Below are 22,130 nucleotides of genomic sequence, written 5' to 3'. Positions count from 1 at the left end.
GATGACATAATTCTTAAATTTCGCTGATGTGCGAGAAGAGTGCGAAGGTGTTGTGCCTGTTGCCTGACAGCAAGGAAAATGGACACGAAGGTCAACAACTCGGCGCCATCGCTGGCAAAGATGCAATCATTGAATGGGTGTCTCACTGCGGGAGCATCCTAATGAAAATAAACGAAGACCTACACGAAGTCGGCAGGCCAAAGAACCTGAGATTGGAGAGCAAAAGGGGACGCGTGTTGGTAACACAAAAGAGAGGGAACAGGGAAGGTAAAGAAAAGCCAAAAGAAACAGAGTTCATTATGTTCGTGGGCTTCAATTTTAGCTGGATTGAGCATTTATACTGCAGTTTAACACAGGCTTGTTATAACTATATCCATTTCTTTTGCCGCAGTATGCACGGTCTTTGTACTGCTACCAAAGCTGGGATGAAAAGGCGCGCTAGCTCCAAACCACTGCTAGAGCATATGAGACAGCATCGCTTTTTTATATATACAGTAGGACCCGGATATATCATTTGGTTATATCGAACACACGGAAGATCCCCTTGAAAATCCTATGTAAAAGTATAGGAAAACCGCGTCATATATTGAACCAATTTTACCGGTCGTTTGATATATCGAACTCCGCACCACGCACTGGAAAGTGTGCCTCCCCCAAAGACGGTCCCATCACCCTCGACCGTTTGCCGCATGTCGTTTTCAAGCCACGCGCGAAAGGAATGAGAGGGGACAATTCGGTGATGGTTGGGCGCGCATCTGCGGTTATCGTTACCCGCGCACCAGTACGTGACGTTTGCAAGCCATGTGCTTGAATGAACCGGTGGGAACGAGAGGGGGAAAATGCGATATAGCGAAGCGCAAGGGTGTGCCCATTCTTTTGCCGAGCTATCTCTCTCCTTCCTCTTTCCCGGCCTTCGTTCGCAGTAGCACGCGCTACGCATGCGCCAAGCCAGTTCAGCCCGTTTTCAGACAGAACGTCGGATGCTTTCTCCAGCGTGTCATGCGAACCCTCTGCGCGCGGCGCGGCGGCTGACATGGCTATGGCGCCTGTGGGCGTTAAGAAGCGGCAGATCTCTGTCTCTCTCTCTCTTTTTTTTTTTTTGCGAGAGTTCATTGTTATCGTTGTGCTGTACGTGCGCGGCGTAGCGTAAGGTATGGCGGCTGCGGGCATTAAAAAGCGGCAGTTTTTTTTTTTTTTTTTTGCTGGAGTGGTTTATTCTTGCATGTATGAATCAACGAAAGCAAGAGGTCAGCTGCGATCATGACACTGGCTTTTAGCATTTTTCGCTTCAAACAGCATTTAGCCATCACGCTTTCCAGTGATTTTGTGGCAGTGGACTATGCCTGCCCCAAGCGCGGCATGATAAATCGAACCAGGCTTGTGCAATCAAGCCATCACGGGCATGCAAACCCCTAGGGACCTATCAAAAGATAAACATGCTGTGGCGTTATCGCTGCGCAGCATCTTGGCGCGCTGCCAAGAAATGAGCTATGGATGAGATGACCAAAATGGAGTGGCGCTCTATAGACATGCAAGCGAAAACGCTCGCGATTTCTGCCGCGGCGACACAGAAACCTTGTTTTGAGCTGCCGCGGTGGCTCGAGCGGCGAGAGGGACACAGTTCCAACAAGTTGAAAATTTTTCGCTCTGTCGCTGAGATCGATCGCTCAATCGCTTGCATGTGAGCGAGCTGGCCTTAACGTTTTTTTTTTTTTTTTTTTTTCAAATTCTCGGGTAGTGGGCTGATTACGCGACAAATATGGTATCGTTTTTTTGCATCGTAAGTGCCGTCACAAGCCGATTTTCGTATATCGAATTATCGATATATTTATTTATTTATTATTTATTTATTGAATCCTCAAAGGCCCCATTTAAGGGGTATTACATGAGGGGTTTTATGGAGCTTATCATGAGAGGTTGTGGCCAATTACTTCACCAGGGTGGCCAATTCCTGTTCTGGTGAGGGAGTGTGTTGCCGGAGGTGTTCACCGGCATCGGGTCGCACCCCAAACCTGTTTGTGCAATTCTATCGACACGCGGATTTTTTTTTTTTTAATCCGGTGGAGAATTGCGCGGCACCGGGATTTGAACCCCGGTCTTCTTGCATGCGAGGTGGATGTTCTACCGCTACGCCACCGCTGCACTGCACCGCTGCAGGACAGGTAGTAACCGCAGATCCGTACCATGAAAAGGAAATAACAAGAATAAGATTGGGATGGAGCGCATTTGGCAAGCACTCGCAGATTATGACTAGCAGCTTACCGGTATCGCTCAAGAGGAAAGTACACAACAGTTGCATCTTACCTGTACTCACCTATGGGGCTGAAAGGCTAACCAAGAGAATTCTACTTAAGTTGAGGACAATCCAGAAGGCTATAGAACGAAAAATGGTAGGGGTAACATTAAGAGATAGGAAGCGGGCAGAGTGGGTGAGAGAAATAACTCAAGTTACCGACATTCTAGTGGAAACTAAGAAGAAATGGGCATGGGCTGGACATGTAGTGCGAAGAGAAGATAACCGATGGTCGCTTAGGGTAACAAACTGGATTCCAAGGGAAGGAAAGCGTAGCAGGGGGCGGCAGAAAGTTAGGTGGGTGGATGAGGTTAAGAAGTTCGCGGGGGTCAAGTGGATGCAGCTAGCACAGAACCGGGTTAAGTGGAAAAATATGGGAGAGGCCTTCGCCTTGCAGTGGGTATAGTCCGGCTGATGATGATGATGACATGAGGGGTGGGCTTCGAGTACGGCGGTTACAATAAAAAATGTCTTTCAATGGCAGCCTTGAAATTATGAATGTCGGTTAGTGAGGCGATGTAGTCGGGAAGGTCGTTCTAATCCAGGGCAGTGCGGAGAAAATTGACTTTTGGAATGTTGTCGTATGGGGGTAGACGGCATTGGAGTGGAGATGGCGAGATGACCAATGGGCTGGATGGATGAATATGTTGTTAGGTGGCAAGCTGTGATAAAACTTATGATAAAGAGAAAGGCGAGCTAGTTTCCGGCGTAAAGCTAGATTGTAAAGTTCAAGTTTGGGTTTTAGTACGGTAACACTGGTGCTATAGGAGTAATCTGAAAGAATGAAACGTGAAGCTCGATTTTGAGTATATATCGAACTATTTCGCGATCCCCTTCGAGTTCGATATATCGTGGTTCGACTGTATATACAGATGCAGAGCACATTACTTCCACCGCTGACCACTGCGTATCTTTTTTTTTTCTTGCAGGAAAAAAAAAAGTGTTGATATAAAGCCATGTGGGAGCAGTGAGGCTGCGCCCGAACAGGTTCGCCGGTGTCCGGCGCCTCTTTCTGTTAGAACGTTGCACCACTCCATCCGTCGTGCGGTTTCCTCTGCTGGAGCCGCCGTGACTCTGAGACCGGCTGACCTGTTATTTGGATGCCTGGTCTTCGGGACCTGCCCGATTATTCGAGTCCTGCCATAGCACCATCATGCTTCCCATAAAGTCAGTGTATAACACCTGTGCAGTGCCTGATTGACCTGAAACTTTTCTCATTTGATTTTTCATGCTTTTCCTCCCGATCACAGGTCAGAAAGCTGTAAAACATTTTTCACAACATTGCTGCTATTTTGTTTTTCTGCAGTCATCATGCTTGTGACCGGATGCCAACAGCACAGTGATGGCATTGTTTGTGCAGTGCCTGATTGACCTGAAGCGCAATGTGCTGGTGATGGGGACGACAGGCACGGAGACCCCCTTCCTGGGCGAGGGGGAGCTGCCCGAGTGTGCCCGCCTGCAGATGCTGGGGGCTTCGCAGAGTGGATCTACCCTGGGCAGTGAGCTGTCACCACACCCGTCCTCGCGGGCCGGTAATGCTGCCACCCGCCCATCCTCCCCTTCTCCCTGCTCCAAGTGTAGGCCTTCTCTCTCTTTCTCCTCCTGCTCTGCTGCATCAACAATCGGGTCGTCACAAAAGGGGCTGCATGACTTTCACTTTCAACTTGTGGGTCACAAAAGTGGGAAGCGTCAGAAAATTGCGCTTCATTGCCAAGCTCACAATGCTCGTGGCAGGTATCAGCAGGCCGTACAAACCTCCGGACTCAACATGAATCACATGCTGTTTGTACCAGAGCTTTTGGATCATACCAGTTGCGAAACTCTGCTTAAAAAAAATGACCGACTTGTGTACGCATTTTTAGGGTGTCTATGAATTGTCGTGCCATCTAGGAGCGGTAAATACAAGCTTTTTGCAACCGCCGTCACTGCAATAAAAAACTTCGAAATTTAGACGCAGGTTTCTTTAATGGCCGCAGGTGCCACCATCATTCGTAAACATCCGAATTTTGACCAATCAAAACCGCCGTTTTTTGATACATGGGCCCTATGAGAAGTTTCGCAACTAGTAGTATTGAAAAGCTCTGGTTGTTAGTACCATGATTATTAAATCCAGTGTGGACTCTCGGTAACACTCATGCAGTATCATTGTTCCGACAGTATAACAGATGGCGCCACCTGCACCAAGGTGTTAAAAGTCACTGGAACTGGGAAAGTACCGCATCCGTTTTCTCTCGGCCGGCGCGCCATGCCACGCCTCCGGCTGCTCCCTGTGGTGACGCGCCGCCATAAATGTTCCGTCAACTTCCTGGGTGCCTGTGCTGCAGTAGGGAGATGGTTTGCGCGGCATGCTCCAGAATGTGTCCTCTTGTTCTTGGCATTTTGCAAAACCAAGAAAAGGTACTGCAAATGCGTAAGTATGGTTTTGCAGCGCGTAGCCAGATAAGGACAAAGCACGGAGGAACAAGTAGAACACACAGGCCATAGAGTTGCTTACACCCTTAACTAGAGGGAAAGCTGAGGGCGCTGCACTTCAACCACCATGAGCGAGCTAAGAATCATGGGCCGGTGCCCTACTTGATGCGGGACATTTCTCAGGTTCGGGTTTTTCTCAGGTGCACGGAGTAACGTTACTATGATGTCTCTTTTTCATTATCATCATCTCAAGGTAAGTACATAGACCACAAAAGCCATAGTAGCAAAGGCGCAAAAGCAGACGTCGCCAATAAAAGGTTTCCGTTTCCCGAAATGCCACTAAAACTTCCTCAAGTAATTGCGCAACCATAAATATTTTCAAAACGTCTTTTTCCTTTTAAAGTGTGCCTATTAAGTGCGAAATATTGGTACGTATCTGTGTTGCTCAAAGCTAAGCCAGTAGGAGAAAGAGCCATCGTTTATATTGGATAAATTTCACACTGACATGCTGTTTCTCTCTCTTATTGGAATTTATAGTCACAAAAGTGAATGTTAAGACATTGTTTGCGGTAGAACAATGTTTATCTTTGCATTAGTTTTGACCAAAAGTTGTAGTTCTGCACTCTGTAGGTAACCGGCCCATGACGCTTTGGGCGCCCATGGGGGCTGAACAGTAGTCAGGAAACTCCATGTAAACTCCAATAGATGGCAGCACAGCTTTCCCTCAAGGTAAGAGTAAGAAACTCTATGACACAGGCCCCTCTGTGTCCTACTTGTTCCTCCGCGCTTTGTCCTTGTCCGGCTGTGCGCTGTAAAAATGATGGAAAACCAACTAGCCCAACAGCTTGTCCTCTTTATGCATAAGTATGCCAGGCTGCTGCGCTTTTTAGAGTTCACCAATCCCCAGGCCGGGAAGGCTCTTAATTGTTACCATTCCGAGAGGTGTGAATGACAGCGAACGACCGCTGTGGCGATTGCGGTACTTTTCCAGTCCAGGGACTTTACAAGGTGTTGGCATGCATAAACAGCCTGAAGCACTCGTAATATTGATGTTTTACGTGCACTTGAGCATGCTCACTTGTCTTTTAACTGCTGCAGGATATCATTTTTCTGAAGGTGCAAAAACAGACATTTCTCACCTGACATTTAGTTTGTAAACCACTGGAAAAATAAATGGGGACAGCCTGTTGCTTGAGAAGGACACAAGATGGGCCAGTCTTTTTGTCGTGCCACCATTCTGTGTTGGCCCATCATGGCACTGATCAGTTCCTAGTGCCGGGTTATTAAGGCGAAAGCCTTTAATGGCTCATGCTGTCGTGGACAAAGTGTATTCCTCTTTTGCGGCAGCTCTGATTGGCTGAGGCGGGATGACGTCATAGAGGTCTTGACCAATCACAGAGCACCACCAAAGTATGCGCGAATGCATGCCCTATATGGCCATATGCCAATCAATGAACAATGCTAATTAAATAATTATTAATTCATGATGAATTATTTAGTCAATTGCCTGCTTAATGACTAATTAATTAATTACTAATTCATGCCAGTTGCATAGCAGAATGCGGCACTCAGGTTTTCGCCTTTCACTGCTTTAGCCGCTAAAGTCCCTCGTAATTTTTTGTACAGTCACTTGCACAGTTCTGCCAGAGAGCTGCTTTTGGCGGCCACTAACTTTGCGCAAAGGAGGGCTGTGCACACAAGAGTTTTGCTGCAAATATTGTTGGCTATTAAAATTTCCATTTATGGATTCTTCAAAATGGGGTTATGCACTCTGATGACAGAGCTTGCACAATATGAATGGACAGCTGAGCCAAGAAATTGGCCTTCAAAATTTGGTTTCATTAGCGGCATGGCCAGTTATCGCAGCCACATGCAATGGATGGATGGATGGAATATAGGAGCGTTCCCTCTGAAACGGGGTGGTAGCAGTTGCTATCCTGCTCATTTTTCTCCCTAATCTTAATTATTGTTTAAAATTGGTTAGCTATGCCATTATTCTATTTATTGAATTTTTGTCTTTACCTTAATAACATTATGTCACTTTTCTGCTTTTAAGCCACCAATCTTCCAGTCGTTTTTTTGCTAGCTTCCACCGCAGGCTTATTCACCCGGCCACTGGTATCTCTAAACCCCAGAGCTTCAGGAAGGGTGACTGCACCTGCATCGACTTCCGGATGGATACCATTACATTCAAGTATAATATGGTCAATTGTTTCACTGGAGTTACCACATACAGCACATGCGTCTTCATTGTTAAATTTCTTTTCGTAGCTGCACATTCTAAGGCACCCTGATCTAGCTTCAAAAAGTTGGGCACTGCCTCTTGTGTTATCAAGGAAAGCTTCCTTCCTTATCTGCCTTTTCAACTTTTTCAATTTAGTTCCACACTCTGTTTCTTTTCCATCGAATTTATCCAATTTATCCAATGCAAGTTGCGATTGGAAAGGTCCACCTGTGGTGAGGATGGTACCAGAGAAGCCAGACTGGACGTGTGCCTTGAGCTGGAGAGACTGCATAAATCGGAAAAAGAAAAGTGGTTGCTGTGAAAGAGGAAACCTAGACCATTGCTGTTGTCATATTTGATAATGTGAGGTGGCTTTTATGCCCTCATGCACTTCATATAGTCCCTGCTCTGAAAACCATTTTCCTTTTATCGGCAAATATTAGAAATTTCAAATACGAATCAAATTTATCAAATGGGTTACATTTGATTTCTGAATATCTGGCAGTGATAAAATATTTCGTGGATATTCGTTAATCAAACCACGGCAGAGCAACTAACACTACCCGAGCAAGTTGTCCGAAGATCTAGTGTGAAGTGTAAGGGAAACAGTACGAAGGCATCTTTCTGCATAGTTTAGTGCATGTCGCACTTGGAGGCTGCAGGTGGGGTTTCCCTGTGTGATAACAAGATGACCGACTTCAAGCACTGTTTTTTGATTCAGTATAATATGTAGACTGTGTACTCTCCTGTATGATCATGCTAGCCTAGCGCCAGTTCTTGATGGAAAACTTCGCATCAGAGTACAGAAACAGGTCGGCATGCAGTCCTGAGGGGGGTGCCTACTGTCTAGGCTCTGCCATGCTGGCCGCCTAGCTCTTTCGCTACCGCGCCTATTCAAATCGATCAATCTGATCGACGGTTCAAATTCGCGTGCGCGATCGGTTTGTGGGCACCTAGTGCCATCTAGGTTAGAAAGTGGGAAACAAACAACGTGATCCAACATGTTTTGTTGGTTTTTTGCTTTTCGGCGCTTCATCCGGCGCCGTTTCGGATTGCCGAGCGAGTGCTTCGAGCATGGCATCGTCATCGCGCACGAGCGCTTCTAGAAGCGATTGCGTTTCTCGTCAATCGAGCGCTTCAGGAGCTGATTTTGCGGATGCAGACAGCAGTGGCGAGCCAGAAGAAGACGTGGACACATCAGAATTAAGCACCCATGAGGAGGATGCGTCAATGTCGAGCCGGAACATCGAGCGGGTGCGTCTGCTCTATGTTCGGCACATATTTCAACTACTAATAAATAGTATGAGCAGCAGAGCATGTGCTCACAGCTATATTACGGTATTTGTTTTCAAGGTCACAACGTCATACGGACATTCAATTCAATTCAGTTTATTTCCGTCAAAGCGGCAGGGGCTCGAACAAAAGTGAAAAACACTTCACTTGACGAGGTTCAAGCCCCTGTGTACAAGGCATACAGCGGTCGTACAATACAGCATACAGCGGTCGCAAATGTTAAGATAAGCAATGCATAATCTGCAGGACAACCTTTATAGGAAAAAATAAATGTGCAAGGACATTGCATAAACTGAAGCAAACATAATAAAATAAAAAAGCTTCATTTGTATGTTCAAAAATTGCTCAATCAGTGTAATGGACACAATACATATATACAGTATGGACAAAAAATAAAAAAAAAAAGATAAAGAAATAGTCATCATTATACAATTCTTTACGAAGGAACCATCTCTATTATGATGCAAAAAAAGTCTTCAACGTTGACATACTAACATTTTCTACCATGATATTGTGAGTGTGGAGATAATTAAGTAACGATGGAAGTGAAAATTCCAACATTTGGCGGCTAAAGGTTGTGCGTAAAAAAGGAACTTTCCAAATTTCTGGTGACCGGGATGTAGACCAACCCTCCCTTAAAGGGACACTAAAGAGAGAAAGGAAGTGGGTTTGCATCGATAGAATGCCAGTTCCTGATTACAAAAAGACCACTCTTACTGAAAACAGAGCTGTTATAAGGTAGTAAAGAAGAATAACAGAAATACAGGTATCGCCACCACAGCCAAACGGCCGAGGCTCGCAACTACAAATCACGTGACGCGCTGGGATCCCGGAGGCTGACGAATGCGAATTACGTTGTATGTTTGAATGCGGTAGTACGTTTTTTTCTCGAACATGATAACACGCTTTTATCATACGTAAACGACAACGAAAATACAACGTAAACGTTGCAAGGCAAATACAAAAATATACTTGGAGGCGCCACAGGCGCCCACTTCAGTTTTGGTTATGTTTCGACTCAGGCATTTCGTGCGCACTCGGATAGTTTGTTTGAACCTGCAGCGCCTGAATTACGAGCTTGGAGCAGCAGATGCGCCTTGATGGTTTCCATTTGAGCATTCGGAGGCACGAGCGAGCGAAATCCGCTACCGCCGACACACTCCTTCGTTCACACTTCTGCGCCAACATATCGCCGCCGTTGCCGCTTCGACTGCGACCTGACCGCTTGACTGCAGCTACGTACGCCACGAAAAGCATACATATGCTAAGTACCGAAGGAAAAACGCATTATCATTCAATTGTTCACTAAATCATGGCACATCTGACCAACATATACTGCGTCAACAAGACCTTCAGCGTGCTATTTGCAGGCGTCGTAAACAAAAGGGGCATACGTGCCGCTCATACCAAGAAGAGTGTCGATATATTGCGCTCGGGTAAAAAGTAAAAACTAAAAATAACGAAGCACCAGAAATACATTACCAAAGGTTAAAAAAAAAATCGATTTGTAAAAAAAAAAAAAAAAAAAATTGCCAGAAGCGGTAAGACTCGAACTCGCTACTGCTTGCTCTGTAAAGTACGGCGCTAACCACTCGGCTATGCCGCGCCACCGGAACCATGGAAACAAGTTCTAGTTTTCATGTCATGGCCCCATTTACAATAAAGTGTTTCTGCTGCCGGTCTAAAAATTACAACTTCTTGATCATCGGCGCATGCTGCCTGCTCTCACGTCTTGCAACTAATGTTCTGGATGCCTATGCGCACTATATTGTGCACTGGATCCATTTTAACATGCGGAATTTCACAGCGCTGGCAAATGTAGTGGCGCCGGCACTTCGGTCATGTTCTGCTACCGTGGACGTAATTTTCGCTGAACACGGAGCTGTAGCACAAACCTTGAAGGAAAAAAGTGCTATGAAGCTTCAAAACTGACAAGCGCAGCAGCGAGGACACTATTTTGCTGGTAACTAAATCTTATTTGTATGTAAACATGTCAGGAAGCGTTGCGATGACCGAGGGCTCGGTTTGTTGCAAGAAGGAGCGCAAAAGCTTGAGAAACATGTAAAGTATTGTTCATTACAAGCGCTCTATGTTTTTTTTTCTTCCTTTGTGGGCCCATCGCTCGGTAAATTACTCTCTTCATCGTTTTATTTATTTCGGCTGAGGCCGTCATTGCGAGTACGCTGTTGTCAAGTTGGCCCTTGAGGGATGCGACGCCGCGGGCCGCGCCGGCTCGCTAGCTATCACGGAGTCTCCGCTTACGCCATAGTGTGCGTCACTCAACTCCAACTACGTAGTTGGAGGCCACAGTTTGAATTCGACCGGCGGGAACAAGAAAAAACCTCAACTTCTTATCGCAATATCTCAGCAATTATTCGATTTTTTGCTGCCGGATATTGCAATGGATGTGATAAAGGCATCATTGTTATGTAGACCTTGCTTGTACGTGCCAGCAGTTGTGAAGCGCATGCAGGTTTTTCCTAAATGAAACCAGGGAGTCGAAAATGGTGGCACTAACATTTTTTTTTTTTTCTTTTTTCTTTTTTTTTTTTTTTTTTTGCTGAAAGGAGTTTTTGGCAATACCCTCTGAAAATTGTGTCATCTTTTTGACAAAATTAGCTACAGAATGTATATCTTCAAATTTTTCCACGCTTGGTATTTTTAAAGTTTTGCTCTTTTTTCAATCGGAATGATGTCCTCACTGTACAAATTCTTAAATTATAAACATTTTTTACTCATTTGTGTAATTAATATATATTTAACATTTATGTTATCGAATAGAACATTTTTTTAGCTACATTTTGATACCAAACAATGTAAATAAGTCATTTACATTGTCTAGTCGCCAAAAAGTATTTCCTTCCACCTAGAAAACTGCCCTTTTTCCCGTGGTAGCGAAAGAGCTAGGCATACCCGTAACTACACCAGCATCTCCGTTGCTGCAGCAACGGAAATCCATTTGCGGAGCTTCTCCTGATGGCTTGTTTTCCAACCAAAAGCACTCGTTTCCAGATGACATCTCTGCATTCTTTGTGGAAGTTGTAGTAGGAGACCTGGCTTTTGCCCTGTGGAGTCTGGATTGTTCATCGTTTGGCTTAGGGGTACAGTTCGTATTGTTCAACGAAAACTTCAAAGTTATGCGTGGTGTAGGGCCACACATCTCATTCCACTTGCTGCCCAGAGTCTGCTGTGAACCATCTTGAAGTCAACTGGCAAGATTCCAGAGTTCGCTCAGAAGGGGAACTTAGCTGTTTGCCTTTTGGTGACTTTTTGTTTCTACAATCTAGTTCACTTTGACAATTTTTTAGTTTGCACCAAGCAGCTAGCCGATTTGCATAGCTAATCAAATGCGAAGTAGGTGCATAGCACTGCTTATCCCTGCTGTACCTTTCCATCGCTTACAGTCGCACAGCCCGTTGTCCTGGAGTTTGTACTGCACGTTTGCTCCTCTTTGCTTCGGCATCCGTTTCACGACGACGCTCAGTGTTTCGCGCAGTTTCCCGAGCAGGCTCGGCAAGTTTCCCATATTATTTTTATTTATTTTATTTATTTAGTAATACTGCGGAGTCGTTTGACTCCAAGCAGGGGTGAGCAAAGATACAATCAAAAAAGGTACAACAAAGTTGCATTTCTACATTCGGGCTGTTCACTACACACATCGGCAGATTATTCCGTTCTGCAATTGTTTTGACAAAAAAAGATTGCTTAACTGTATTAGAGTATGCTCGCAATTCTTCTAGCATTTTTCCATGATTAAAACGCGTACTTGCGCGCAAAACAGGAGGAGTAATGTAATCTTGGGAGTTAATCCCAATGTTGTATATTAGGTACAAAAATTTCAACCTTGCTTCAGTGCGCCTTGACTGAAGGGATTCTGAACCTAGGGAGTTGATCATGTCTGAAACACTATCTATGCGTTTGAATCTTCTACAGATGAAACGGGCTGCGATCCTTTACACTCTTTCTAATTTTGAAATATTTTTGGCTGTGTAAGGGTCCCATAGACAACATGCATATTCGAGACGAGGACGCACCAAAGCCTTGTACGCTGCCAATTTCACGTTTGCTGGGGCCTTTGACAGTTTATGCCGCAAACACCCGAGAGTCTTCAGAGCTTTCCCACAAATATCATCGATGTAAGCGTTCCAACTTAGGTTATTGCTTATCTGGACGCCAAGGTATTTTACTGATATTTTACAACATGGATGTGTCAGGACAGTTTTCTTTTTACAAACTCTGAGGACCAAAAGCATTTATTAATGTTAAGAAACATGCCCCATTGGGTGCACCAATTAGATATCTTCTGCAGATTACTGTTGAGCTTAATCTGGTCCACTGTGGAGTTAATTGTAGAGTATAGAATGCAGTCATCAGCTCATAATTTTAACTCTAACTTCTGGGTCAACTATATTCGTCAAGTCGTTTACATAGATCAGAAATAGAATAGGACCTAGAACAGATCCTTGTGAGACACCAGATGAAACCGGTAGTGGATCAGAGTACTTATTGTTAACATTAACATATTGAAATCTGTCTTCTAGGTAGGCTTTAATAAGGTCAATAATATTAGGATTGATTCCGGCAATGCAAAGTTTTTCTACGAGTTTAGTGTGCGGAACCTTATCAAAGGCTTTGGCGAAATCTAGGAAAACAGCGTCCATTTGTAGTTTGTTATTAACTGCGATAAAAAAATCGAAACCCATGTTGTTCATTAGAAAGAAAATTGCTGGAGTTCAAAAATTCTGTCAAGGCACGGCAAATCACATGTTCAAACATTTTGCAACTGATCGAGAGCAAAGAAATCGGGTGATAATTAGATACACAAGTTGGCTCATTTCCTTTAAAGATTGGTACGACACGTGCAGTTTTGCATTCTGACGGTACTGCGCACTGAGCCAAACAGCATTGAAGATAACAAGGAGATAATGGGACGACCATTCTGCATAGCGGCGAAGAAAAGCTGGTGGAATGTTATCAGGCCCACTGGACTTTTTGGCGTCAAGTTTCAAAAGCAGGTTAAAAATACCTTCGCGGGAGACATCTGGCCTTAAAGAGGAATAGTCGTCTGGCTTAGAAGGAAAACTCGAGTTTTTATCAGCGTACACCGATTTAAAATACTCATTGAATACGTTAGCAATGTTTTTGGCCCTGTGACAGGTGAACCATTGACTATTAGTGACATATTACATTGTTTTGTGCCATTTATGTAACGCCAGAACTCTTCTGGAGCTTCTCTGAGAAAATGATCAAGCGTATTAGTAAAAAATGAGTCCCGGGCTTGCTTGATATTACTTCCTAATATGTTGCCCAACATGCTCACATTTGCCTCATTCCGTCTACTAGAATGCCGCATTCGCTTTAATTTACATTTAGTATGGATTATGTCCCGCGTAATCCATGGGTTATGTTTCTTTTTCTTCACAATATTAGGAACATACATTGTCAAGCAATCAAGGCACAGTTTTTTAAACATGCACCATAATACATTTACATTCTTCTCAGCCTTAAAACTGTCAAAATGAGTCTAGAAAATCCAGGATTCCCACATCATCAGCTCTATTAAAATTTTTCACGATAATGGGTCTTTTTTCACATTCAACATAAGCTGACAGTGAAAAAGCACACGAAATGAGATTATGGTCAGATACACTTTTCAAAACATCAACAGAAATACACTTAAGGGCATGGCTAATGAACACTAAATCAAGAATGTGGGATACAGAGGTACATATTCTGGTTGGCCTCTCAACAATCTGCGTCAAATTACATGTAAAGGCAATATGCAAAAGGAGCTCAGCATGACCAGAATTGGCACCCATAGCGTCCTTGCGAGACCAGTCGATATCAGGAAAGTTAGTCACCAGCTAAAATAAACTTCACTCAGTCGCCACGAAAGCGTTGAACGTAATCATACAGGTCTTCGAGAAAAGGACATCTGCATTAGGAGGTCGATATACTACACCCAATACAATAGTGTTGCCACAGAAATCAATCTTACAAAACAGACTTTCATGATTGGGAATCCCAGGCAGAAGTACAACAGGTAAACGTTCCTTAAGCACTATCGCGGCTCCTCCGCGCGTCGGCCTATCACGTCGCAAAATTCTGTAGGCGAGGGGAACAATTACATTTTCAGGGATGTCAGAATGCAGCCAGGTTTTTGTCACAAACGTAGCGGGAGGGTCCAGTTCGTAAAGGAGCGCTTCGAATTCAGCTGTTTTATTTGCGATGCTTTGTGCGTTGAGAGAAATGATTCGCAACGGTTTGCTCTTATCTGCCTGTCATTTATAATTCTTTCGTTTCTGACGTCGAGTGATTGCACGTCTCAACGGTGAGGCAGCACTGTCACTATCACCAGTTTGGCCACCAGAATCATCTTTATGTTCATTTGATGTAGCAAGCATTTGTCTTCCTTTTCTTTCTTCGTCCCACACATACATGTTCCCCATTGATAACTAGCTTGTCAAGCTTTAGGTATACCTTGTCCTCCGGATTGCAACTATCTTTAACGGTAGACCAGAGCAGCTTTCATACTTTTTGAATTCGAAGAGGGTAGTCCTCAGATAATGACATTCCTGAAGCTTTTAGTTTTTTCGCATTCCTAAGGAAGTTCATTTTTTCATCAAAGTCGGAGAGCCGTATTATCACTGGTCGGCTCTTATCCTCAGATTGCCTGCCGATACGGTGTATGCGTTCAGCACTTCCAACTTTAATTCCTAGTTTTCCTTCAAACACTTCTGTTAACACAGCATCCTTTAGGCTCTTCGAAGTTTCTGTGCTGTCTTCCTTGACCCCGAAGATAATCAAGGTATTACACCGAGAACGATACTCTAGGTCTTCAACTTTGCTACACAGTGATGAAATCTGCTCCTAGAGCTCCAGAATTTAGCTTTCGAATTCCTCTACCCTCTTTATAATTGGTGCAAATGATTCTATTTTTCCTTCAATGGCAGTCAGCCTGCGGTTTGACTGATATATGGCCCTCTAACTTCTCCCTGATACATTTTAGCTCTCTAGATGGCATTTTTTGATTTTCGATTATGGTTTCCAGCTGTTCAGACAGTCAAGGGGCCTGGATAGGTCTCTACGTCTCCACTTAGCAAAAGCACGAGAAGGCAGAATGAGTCAAAAGAACCCGCCAGACACTCACATAGCACCTCTGAGCAAGGGAGCACAACCAAACAATGAGTCACTCTTAAATTCAAGACATTGCTTATTACTGACCTGCACAAAAAGAGGAGACGGTTTAGATGTGGCTGCATCTTGGAGCTGCTCCCTTGCTCACTGGCGAAAAACACTTGGGGGTTGTGTTTCGATGCGTCAAACGATGTCGATGCCGCTCTGGCATGACCATGACGCGCACGGAAAAGTTGCAAAAAGTTCACATCACTGGTATTTGACGCTGAGCTTTGACAATCAACGATGGGCAATACAGGCACACACAGTTCACAATGGTAGGTGTACGGTGACTCTGGCCCAGCTGTGCCTTCATGGAAAAGACCGCCGCACGCAACAAAAGCCTGCACGAAAAAGAGGAGACAGTTTAGATGCATCTGCATCTTGGAGCTGCTCCCTTGCTCACTATTCTTTGTACTTCTAGAGCCTTGCAACGTTTAGCTGCAATATCAGAATCAGTGGACTCATGATCCCGCTGCCTTCGTAACCGTTGCACTTCAGCACGCCGAACACGGCGAACCTGCGCCGCAGTGCCAGATGGCTCGGCTTTATCCATTGAGACTCGAAGCAAACACACGGCCTCAACTTTCCTTATACCATCTTCAGAAATGAACGAAAACATGCACAATGTACCCCTTTATAATGCACTGCTCTGCGGCCGAAAGGTATGGTGTAGGATCATAGGGAGAGAGAAGAGAAAGAGAGAGGGAAACGCACTTGAAGTCGAGCGTCAGTTAAGGCGCGGAGGTGAGCACAAGCTGCTTCACAACGCGGCGAGCGGCTCAGAGCGGAGATCCAGGGAACACCACGCGTGAACGTCTGCTATCCGTAAAGGCTGAGGAGTGTTTGTAAATATAACAGCGCGCAACACAAAGACAAAAGAACAGAATAACCTACCACACTCCTCAGCCCTTGTGATGTGTTATTCTCTTCTTTAGTCTTGTGTTTCACGCTGCTATATTTACAAATATGTATCACCAACTCGCCTGCTTAGCTATCTGCTGAGGTGTGACTGATGCGAGGGGAGAGATGCCGAAATCAAGGATGGGTGAGCAGCACCCGACTGCTTACTCCGGAGCAGCACATGCATGTGCAACGCTGCCCAGTGACTGCGGCCACACCCATGACATGCCCCTCTCTCACTGGGTGCATGTAAGCGGCCACTCCGCCCCCTCAGTATTATCAAGTCGCCTGAAGCGGGCGTCGCCACTTTCCCTTCCTCCTCTTCAAGTTCACAGAGAGACGGATGGACTGAGAGAGATAGAGAGAGGCTTCTGCTGCAGATGCACAGCCGCTCTGCCTTCTCAATGCTGAGTTGCGTGAAGCGCGGCGCCACCTTCTCTTTCTTCACTTCAATTTCACGAAAAGAGTGTGAGCGGCTTCGGACAGACATCTGCGAAATCCATGATTGCGGATAGTAGTGCTACGCACTAAAAACAGATTTTAAAAAAATGTATATAAGCGCTGAAAAACATCTGCTGAATTTTCGAAAAGTAAAAGTAAACACCAGAAAGTACACGGCCTAATTATATGTTACATGCTTAAAGGAACAGTTTTCTTTCCCTTTAAGAGGAGAATGAAAGTATTGGCATAATCTGGGAGATATCATTTAGTGGCAGTAACGAAGGCAGAACTCGTGGTTTAGGCAAACTTTTTTTTTTAATTAACCAAGAAAGTAGTGCGATGCTGGTCCTCTCATTGCAGTGAACATGGTAGCTGCCTAGAGCATCAAGAGTGAACATAGTACAGTCAAAAACCCACTTAAACTGAAGTGCCATGGAAATATTGTTGTTATAACCAGGTTAGGCCGAAAAAAGGAAGAAAGCATTGTAAAGTACACATTTAATGAGGACGCGGTAGCTTACACTTTTTATTTCGTAGCGGGAAGAAACCCGTAAGCGTTGTCTGTTTCATGGCAATTTGGCTGACATCTTTCTGCGGGCCATCCAAATGCTGAACATATTGTAGTGGAAGGTTCTTAGCAAAAACGAAGTCCCACAGGGAGTCGATCGTTCTGCACAGGTTTCGTTTCATCGTTGTCACTCCTCTAATAGTCTTCCGCGCCAGTGACTGCTGCAACGATAGCCTCGTCTGTCAGCTCTTCACCTGTCACAACTGTATTGCCGGCATGTAAAAATCCTCAAGTCCCGATGCGTCACCGTCACTACTGCTCACTGTGAACCAAAGTTCGATCATCGCTGTGTCGGAAGGAGCTTCGCGACCTTCCATGTCGCTGGCATCACCAGGGAAGCCCTCTTTCCTGAAGCAGTTCATGATGGTGGAGGAGCTTACTTCTGCCCATGCTCCAAAAATGCACTGCACTGCCATCAGGAGCGAGATCTTCAAGTCTGGCACCGGTCGGCACTCTTGGACAATCCTCCATTGCTGTTCACGGAAAATCCAGGGCCAGCAAGATTGTGTGATGATGGCACAGGAACCACGCTAGAAGGACACGTGCACAAATGCTGCTCCACGCCTGCCACAAAACGTGCAAACGCGAAGCGGGGGCCTGGACAAAGCAAATAGGGGAGGATAGTGCAGCACACCACAGTCAGGGCACCCTTAGAATGAACTGCTCCACCATGCAGAAGCAGAGAGGACGCAAGTTACCTACGCCACGGACGGTCTCTACGGGGAGCGCTCAAAGCTCTCCCTCAGAACGGCTGTGCCTAGCAGCACCTTACGCCTTCCTCCCTCCTCCACGTAAGGAGGTGCTCCGTTCTCCCCCGCGTCTCTGTGACATGCAAGCTTCCCCGGAGCACCCGACCAACGCATTGGCTCAACATGCTGTGTTTCGATTTTTCTTTTCATTTTTTTTATTGTCGCTGCATCGGCATTGTCAGCGTCTCCACGTATGCGCGCTTTTTTGTTGTCGCTACATTTCCGTGTTTTTGTCGACTTTCAGTGACCATATTTGATTGTTATAACTAATAATATAACATGACACCATTGTAATAAGCAGTTTATTTTATATAGAACACATGGCAAACCTGTTGGTGCAGCGGCTGCCTGCTGTTATGTCCGATGTAGTATTAAAACCGGTATTGTTATAAGTGGGCTTGACTGTAGTACATTTTTCGAGTATGACAAAGCATATTTATTTTTTTTATTTTATTCATATCAACTTGAGGCAGCTTAATGAAGTACCTGTATCTTTTTTCTTGTTCAATAAATTACAGGTACTGCTTCCAAAAGAGAAATCACACAATTGAAGATGCTGCTATATAATGGTAGCGACATTTGGCAGCGGTGCTACAGGCAGAAATGGTTGTTAGCATCCTGTCATGCTCAGTACTATTCCCAATGCATGCAGTGACAGTTGTGTCCATAGAGTACTAACTGCATACTGCATGCAGTGACAGTTGTGTCCACAGAGTACTAACTGCATACTGGGTTCCCCATGGAGGAAATTCCTCGCATTAATTACTACGAGGGAGGAGCTCTTGGTACAAGAAACAAATGAAAGCTCTGCCTTGACCATGCCTTCAGCCAAGCGAGCAGTCATACAAAATCTGCGCCTTTTGCATATTGTAGTCTGTGTGCACTGCTGGTGTGGCGAAGGTAGCACAGTCCTAATAGTCCTCGATTACCACTGTAATTGATCACATTTAATGATTCTCTATGGTGATGCAGATGCCAACTAACTGTATATCATCGCACATGTGCGCGCACGCTTTGACGCAAGATCAGTCGTGCTTTCTTGTTAAACATCTTCACTCATCACTCATCGCTCAGTTTTATTCGTTTCCAGTCAGTGCGGTCATTTAAGTCTTTTGACATATTGGTCCTTCCATAGTCATACCTAGTCATTGCCACTCATAGTTAAACATTTTTACTAATTTCCAATCAGTTGCGGTCATTATAAGTCATCTTTTTGTCATATTGGTGGTTTCGTAGTCATTAGCAGTCATTATGAGACATGCCTAGGCATTTTACTCATTTCCGATCATTTCAAGTCGTCGTTTGACATTTGTTGTTTCGTAGCCACGATGAGTCATACCTACTCATTGTTTGGTTTTTGACGACCACTTTCAAACACATTGACTTGGATGTGGGTCTTACTATTTTGACAGCAGAGATCTCTCCCTGCACTCCAATGGAGATGGTTGATTGATGTGTGTGCAAACAACAAGGAGAGCACACCAGTTGAGGACTGGCCCATTGGCAGCCTCTCAATTATTAATAGCTAGCTCATTGATTTTTGGCAACCTTCCCCTGGTCATGGATCAAAGTGGAAGGTGGCACCCTTTACACTGGAAAGATGTCCTCGGCCATTCTCAAGGCCTACACTAAGGCAGCATCCTGTGTGCCTGGAATGGCTGTTGACCAAGAGAGGGCTGTCACAATTGCGAGCTGAAGTGCGGGCAGAATAAAAAGGCGGGTCATTAGGGGCTGAGATGGCAAGGCTTTTCCTGTGAGCACCTGCACTCATGTCGGGCCGCTCTCCAGTGAATGGCCATAAAGAGAAGCCCTTTGCATTTGTTCAACCATAGCCTAATGTTTTTAGCGCCTGCTCTTTGACGACGAGGGCATTGTCGGGCGCTAGTATGCAAGGCTGCTGACATGTGGCGCATGCAGCCCTGGATTGAGCAGACGACGTGGAAGGGGCAGCGCACTGCATAAAATGCGGCGCATTGTACTACTGTGCATCAACTTTTTTTTTAGTACAGCATGCATAATAGGCGGGCTCAATTGAGTGCACATGGCAAGTTCTCATCATGAACCTGTGCGCACACATGCTCGAATAAAAAGCATGTAGCCATATTGGTGGTTTCGAACTCATTAGCAGTCATTATGAGACATGCCTGGGCATTCTACTAATTTCCGATCATTTCAAATCATTTGATATATTTGTTGTTTCATAGTTATGATGAGTCATACCTACTTATTGCAGTCGTTACTACTCATAACTAAGCTTCTTATTCATTTCCAATCAGCTCTGCACATTACAAGTCATTGTTTAATATATTGGTCATTTTGTAAGTCATTAACAGTCATGATGAGTCTTGCCTAGTCATAGCAGTATAGCGAGATGACCAAATCTGTTTTCAGATACATTGCTTAACATACTAATTATTAATGGGCTGTTTTATACGGAACACGCATTCTGAACAGAGCCCAAATGTAAAGATTTTGTGTATTCAGATATGCGCATGATATAACAGCTCTGACAGCGCAAAGCATAAGCTAAAACAGGCTTTTTCTTCCACGCTGCTTTGCAGGCCAACAAATGAATTTATCTGCTTGTTAACCCTTTAACCACCAATTTGTTTTCCGCAAAACGTACCAAAATTGCCAAGTTTTTTTTAGTGACCATACTTTTCTCCATGTAATTATAGTTCTGAAAATATGTTACTTCGATGGTTTGTAGTTAAAATTAACACTAAAAGTAAAAAAAAAAGCTGTTCACGAGGGTGGCTTTACCACAGTGCATGTGCATTGTGAAATGACTCTTTTGAGCCTTCAGTTAGGTGCAAAAGCGCAGAATGCGTTTTATGGTTGACTAACTCCCTCTGTTGTTCAAAATCGCAACCAATGCAATTGACTGTACCTCGTCTTTCGAGGTGGCAGCACCGCAATATCGGGCCGGACGAGTGTAACTCGTCATTGGCGATTTTGGTACGATCTGCCATGACAAGTACTGTTCGGGGTTGGCGGTTAAAGGGTTAATTGTGGTGAAGTTTTTGCTGAATTCTTATGTCGCCAACAATTGGCGAGCATACCTTGGCCTGCTCCGCTTTTAGTCACGTACCTTGCACCTTACGCATTGTTTGATGAGGGATGTGGATGCGAAACCTATACTTCGCCTGAAATGACTCCAAGGAAAGCGGCAGTTTCAGGGGCATTCTTGCGGAGGTGCTCACAGGAATTTGTTGGCAGGTTATTTAGAATCACAGTGGCACACAAAAACCTCTGACCAACTAGGTATATACTACGTCTGGTTTTGGAAAAGTTCTTAATAATACAGTTAAACCTGGTTATAACGAAAGGACATGTAGTGCGAAGAGAGGATAACGGTCGCTTAGGGCAGTGGTGGAACTGCTGCGCCAAATCAGAAATCTTGCCACATGCTGCTACAAAATCGATTTTTTGCCTACTTCTGCGCCACGCCTTCGCCAAGTCGCTGAATAACTCTGCCGACAGCGAAAGTAAACTGTCGCGAAACAAAAACTGACATCTGCTGGCAACACTGTGCAAGGCGGAAGAATATTTTTGCAGGTCCTGGGCGGAAAATCGCGTGACACAAAATTGACGTTTGTCTACGTGACTTCTGCGTCTCCGGCTGGTGTTTGTTAATCTTTTTTTTCTATCTGCCTGGAGGGAGTGTGAGGGGGCTGCAAGATCTCTCAAGTCCAGTGTGTGAGAAGGGTGAAAGGAGGGGCTGGCAGGCTGGCCGTCGAAGGGTCGAACCACGTTCAAACACGTGGCGGCTTCGAGCTGCCCTAGGCGTTCGCTTAATTTGCGTGTATGCGTGTACGCGTAAAGGGTATGCAAGCAGGCTGGACAACGCAGACAGCGCGGTATCAAACGAGTGACAGTTTAGAACTGCCCTCGGCAAAGCACAGCTGGAGCAGTATGCACGCTTGCTTCCTTTTTTTTTTTTTTCGTTCCAGTGAACGCAAATTATGGGCTGCAATGGCCTGAGATAGCAGCGGAGGGAGCGCTAAGGATCTTACTGCTCCTGTGCGCGTGCATAGGAGACCGCTTTGTACCTTAAGTTTAACCCCTTAT

At 44.9% G+C, this 22,130-nt stretch overlaps 1 protein-coding gene across 3 annotated transcripts in view; it reads left to right on the top strand.

The window, feature by feature from the left end:
* rngo (DNA damage inducible 1 homolog rngo) overlaps nt 1-22,130 on the top strand; it is a 65,599-nt gene that overhangs the window by 36,889 nt on the left and 6,580 nt on the right. For 2 of the 3 annotated variants that reach the window (XM_084597329.1, XM_084597328.1), the window contains exon 5: nt 3,654-3,825. In XM_084597329.1, coding sequence (XP_084453455.1) covers nt 3,654-3,825 — 172 coding nt within the window. Of the gene's footprint in view, nt 1-3,653; nt 3,871-22,130 lie in introns of all 3 variants that reach the window. The other variant, XM_084597330.1, reaches the window with a different exon arrangement.

Source organism: Amblyomma maculatum, chromosome 3, assembly GCF_055883805.1.
Source record: "Amblyomma maculatum isolate TAMU_Amacu chromosome 3, ASM5588380v1, whole genome shotgun sequence".
In the NCBI taxonomy this organism is placed as follows: Eukaryota; Metazoa; Arthropoda; class Arachnida; order Ixodida; family Ixodidae; genus Amblyomma; species Amblyomma maculatum.
This window is presented reverse-complemented; position numbering and strand designations above follow the sequence as displayed.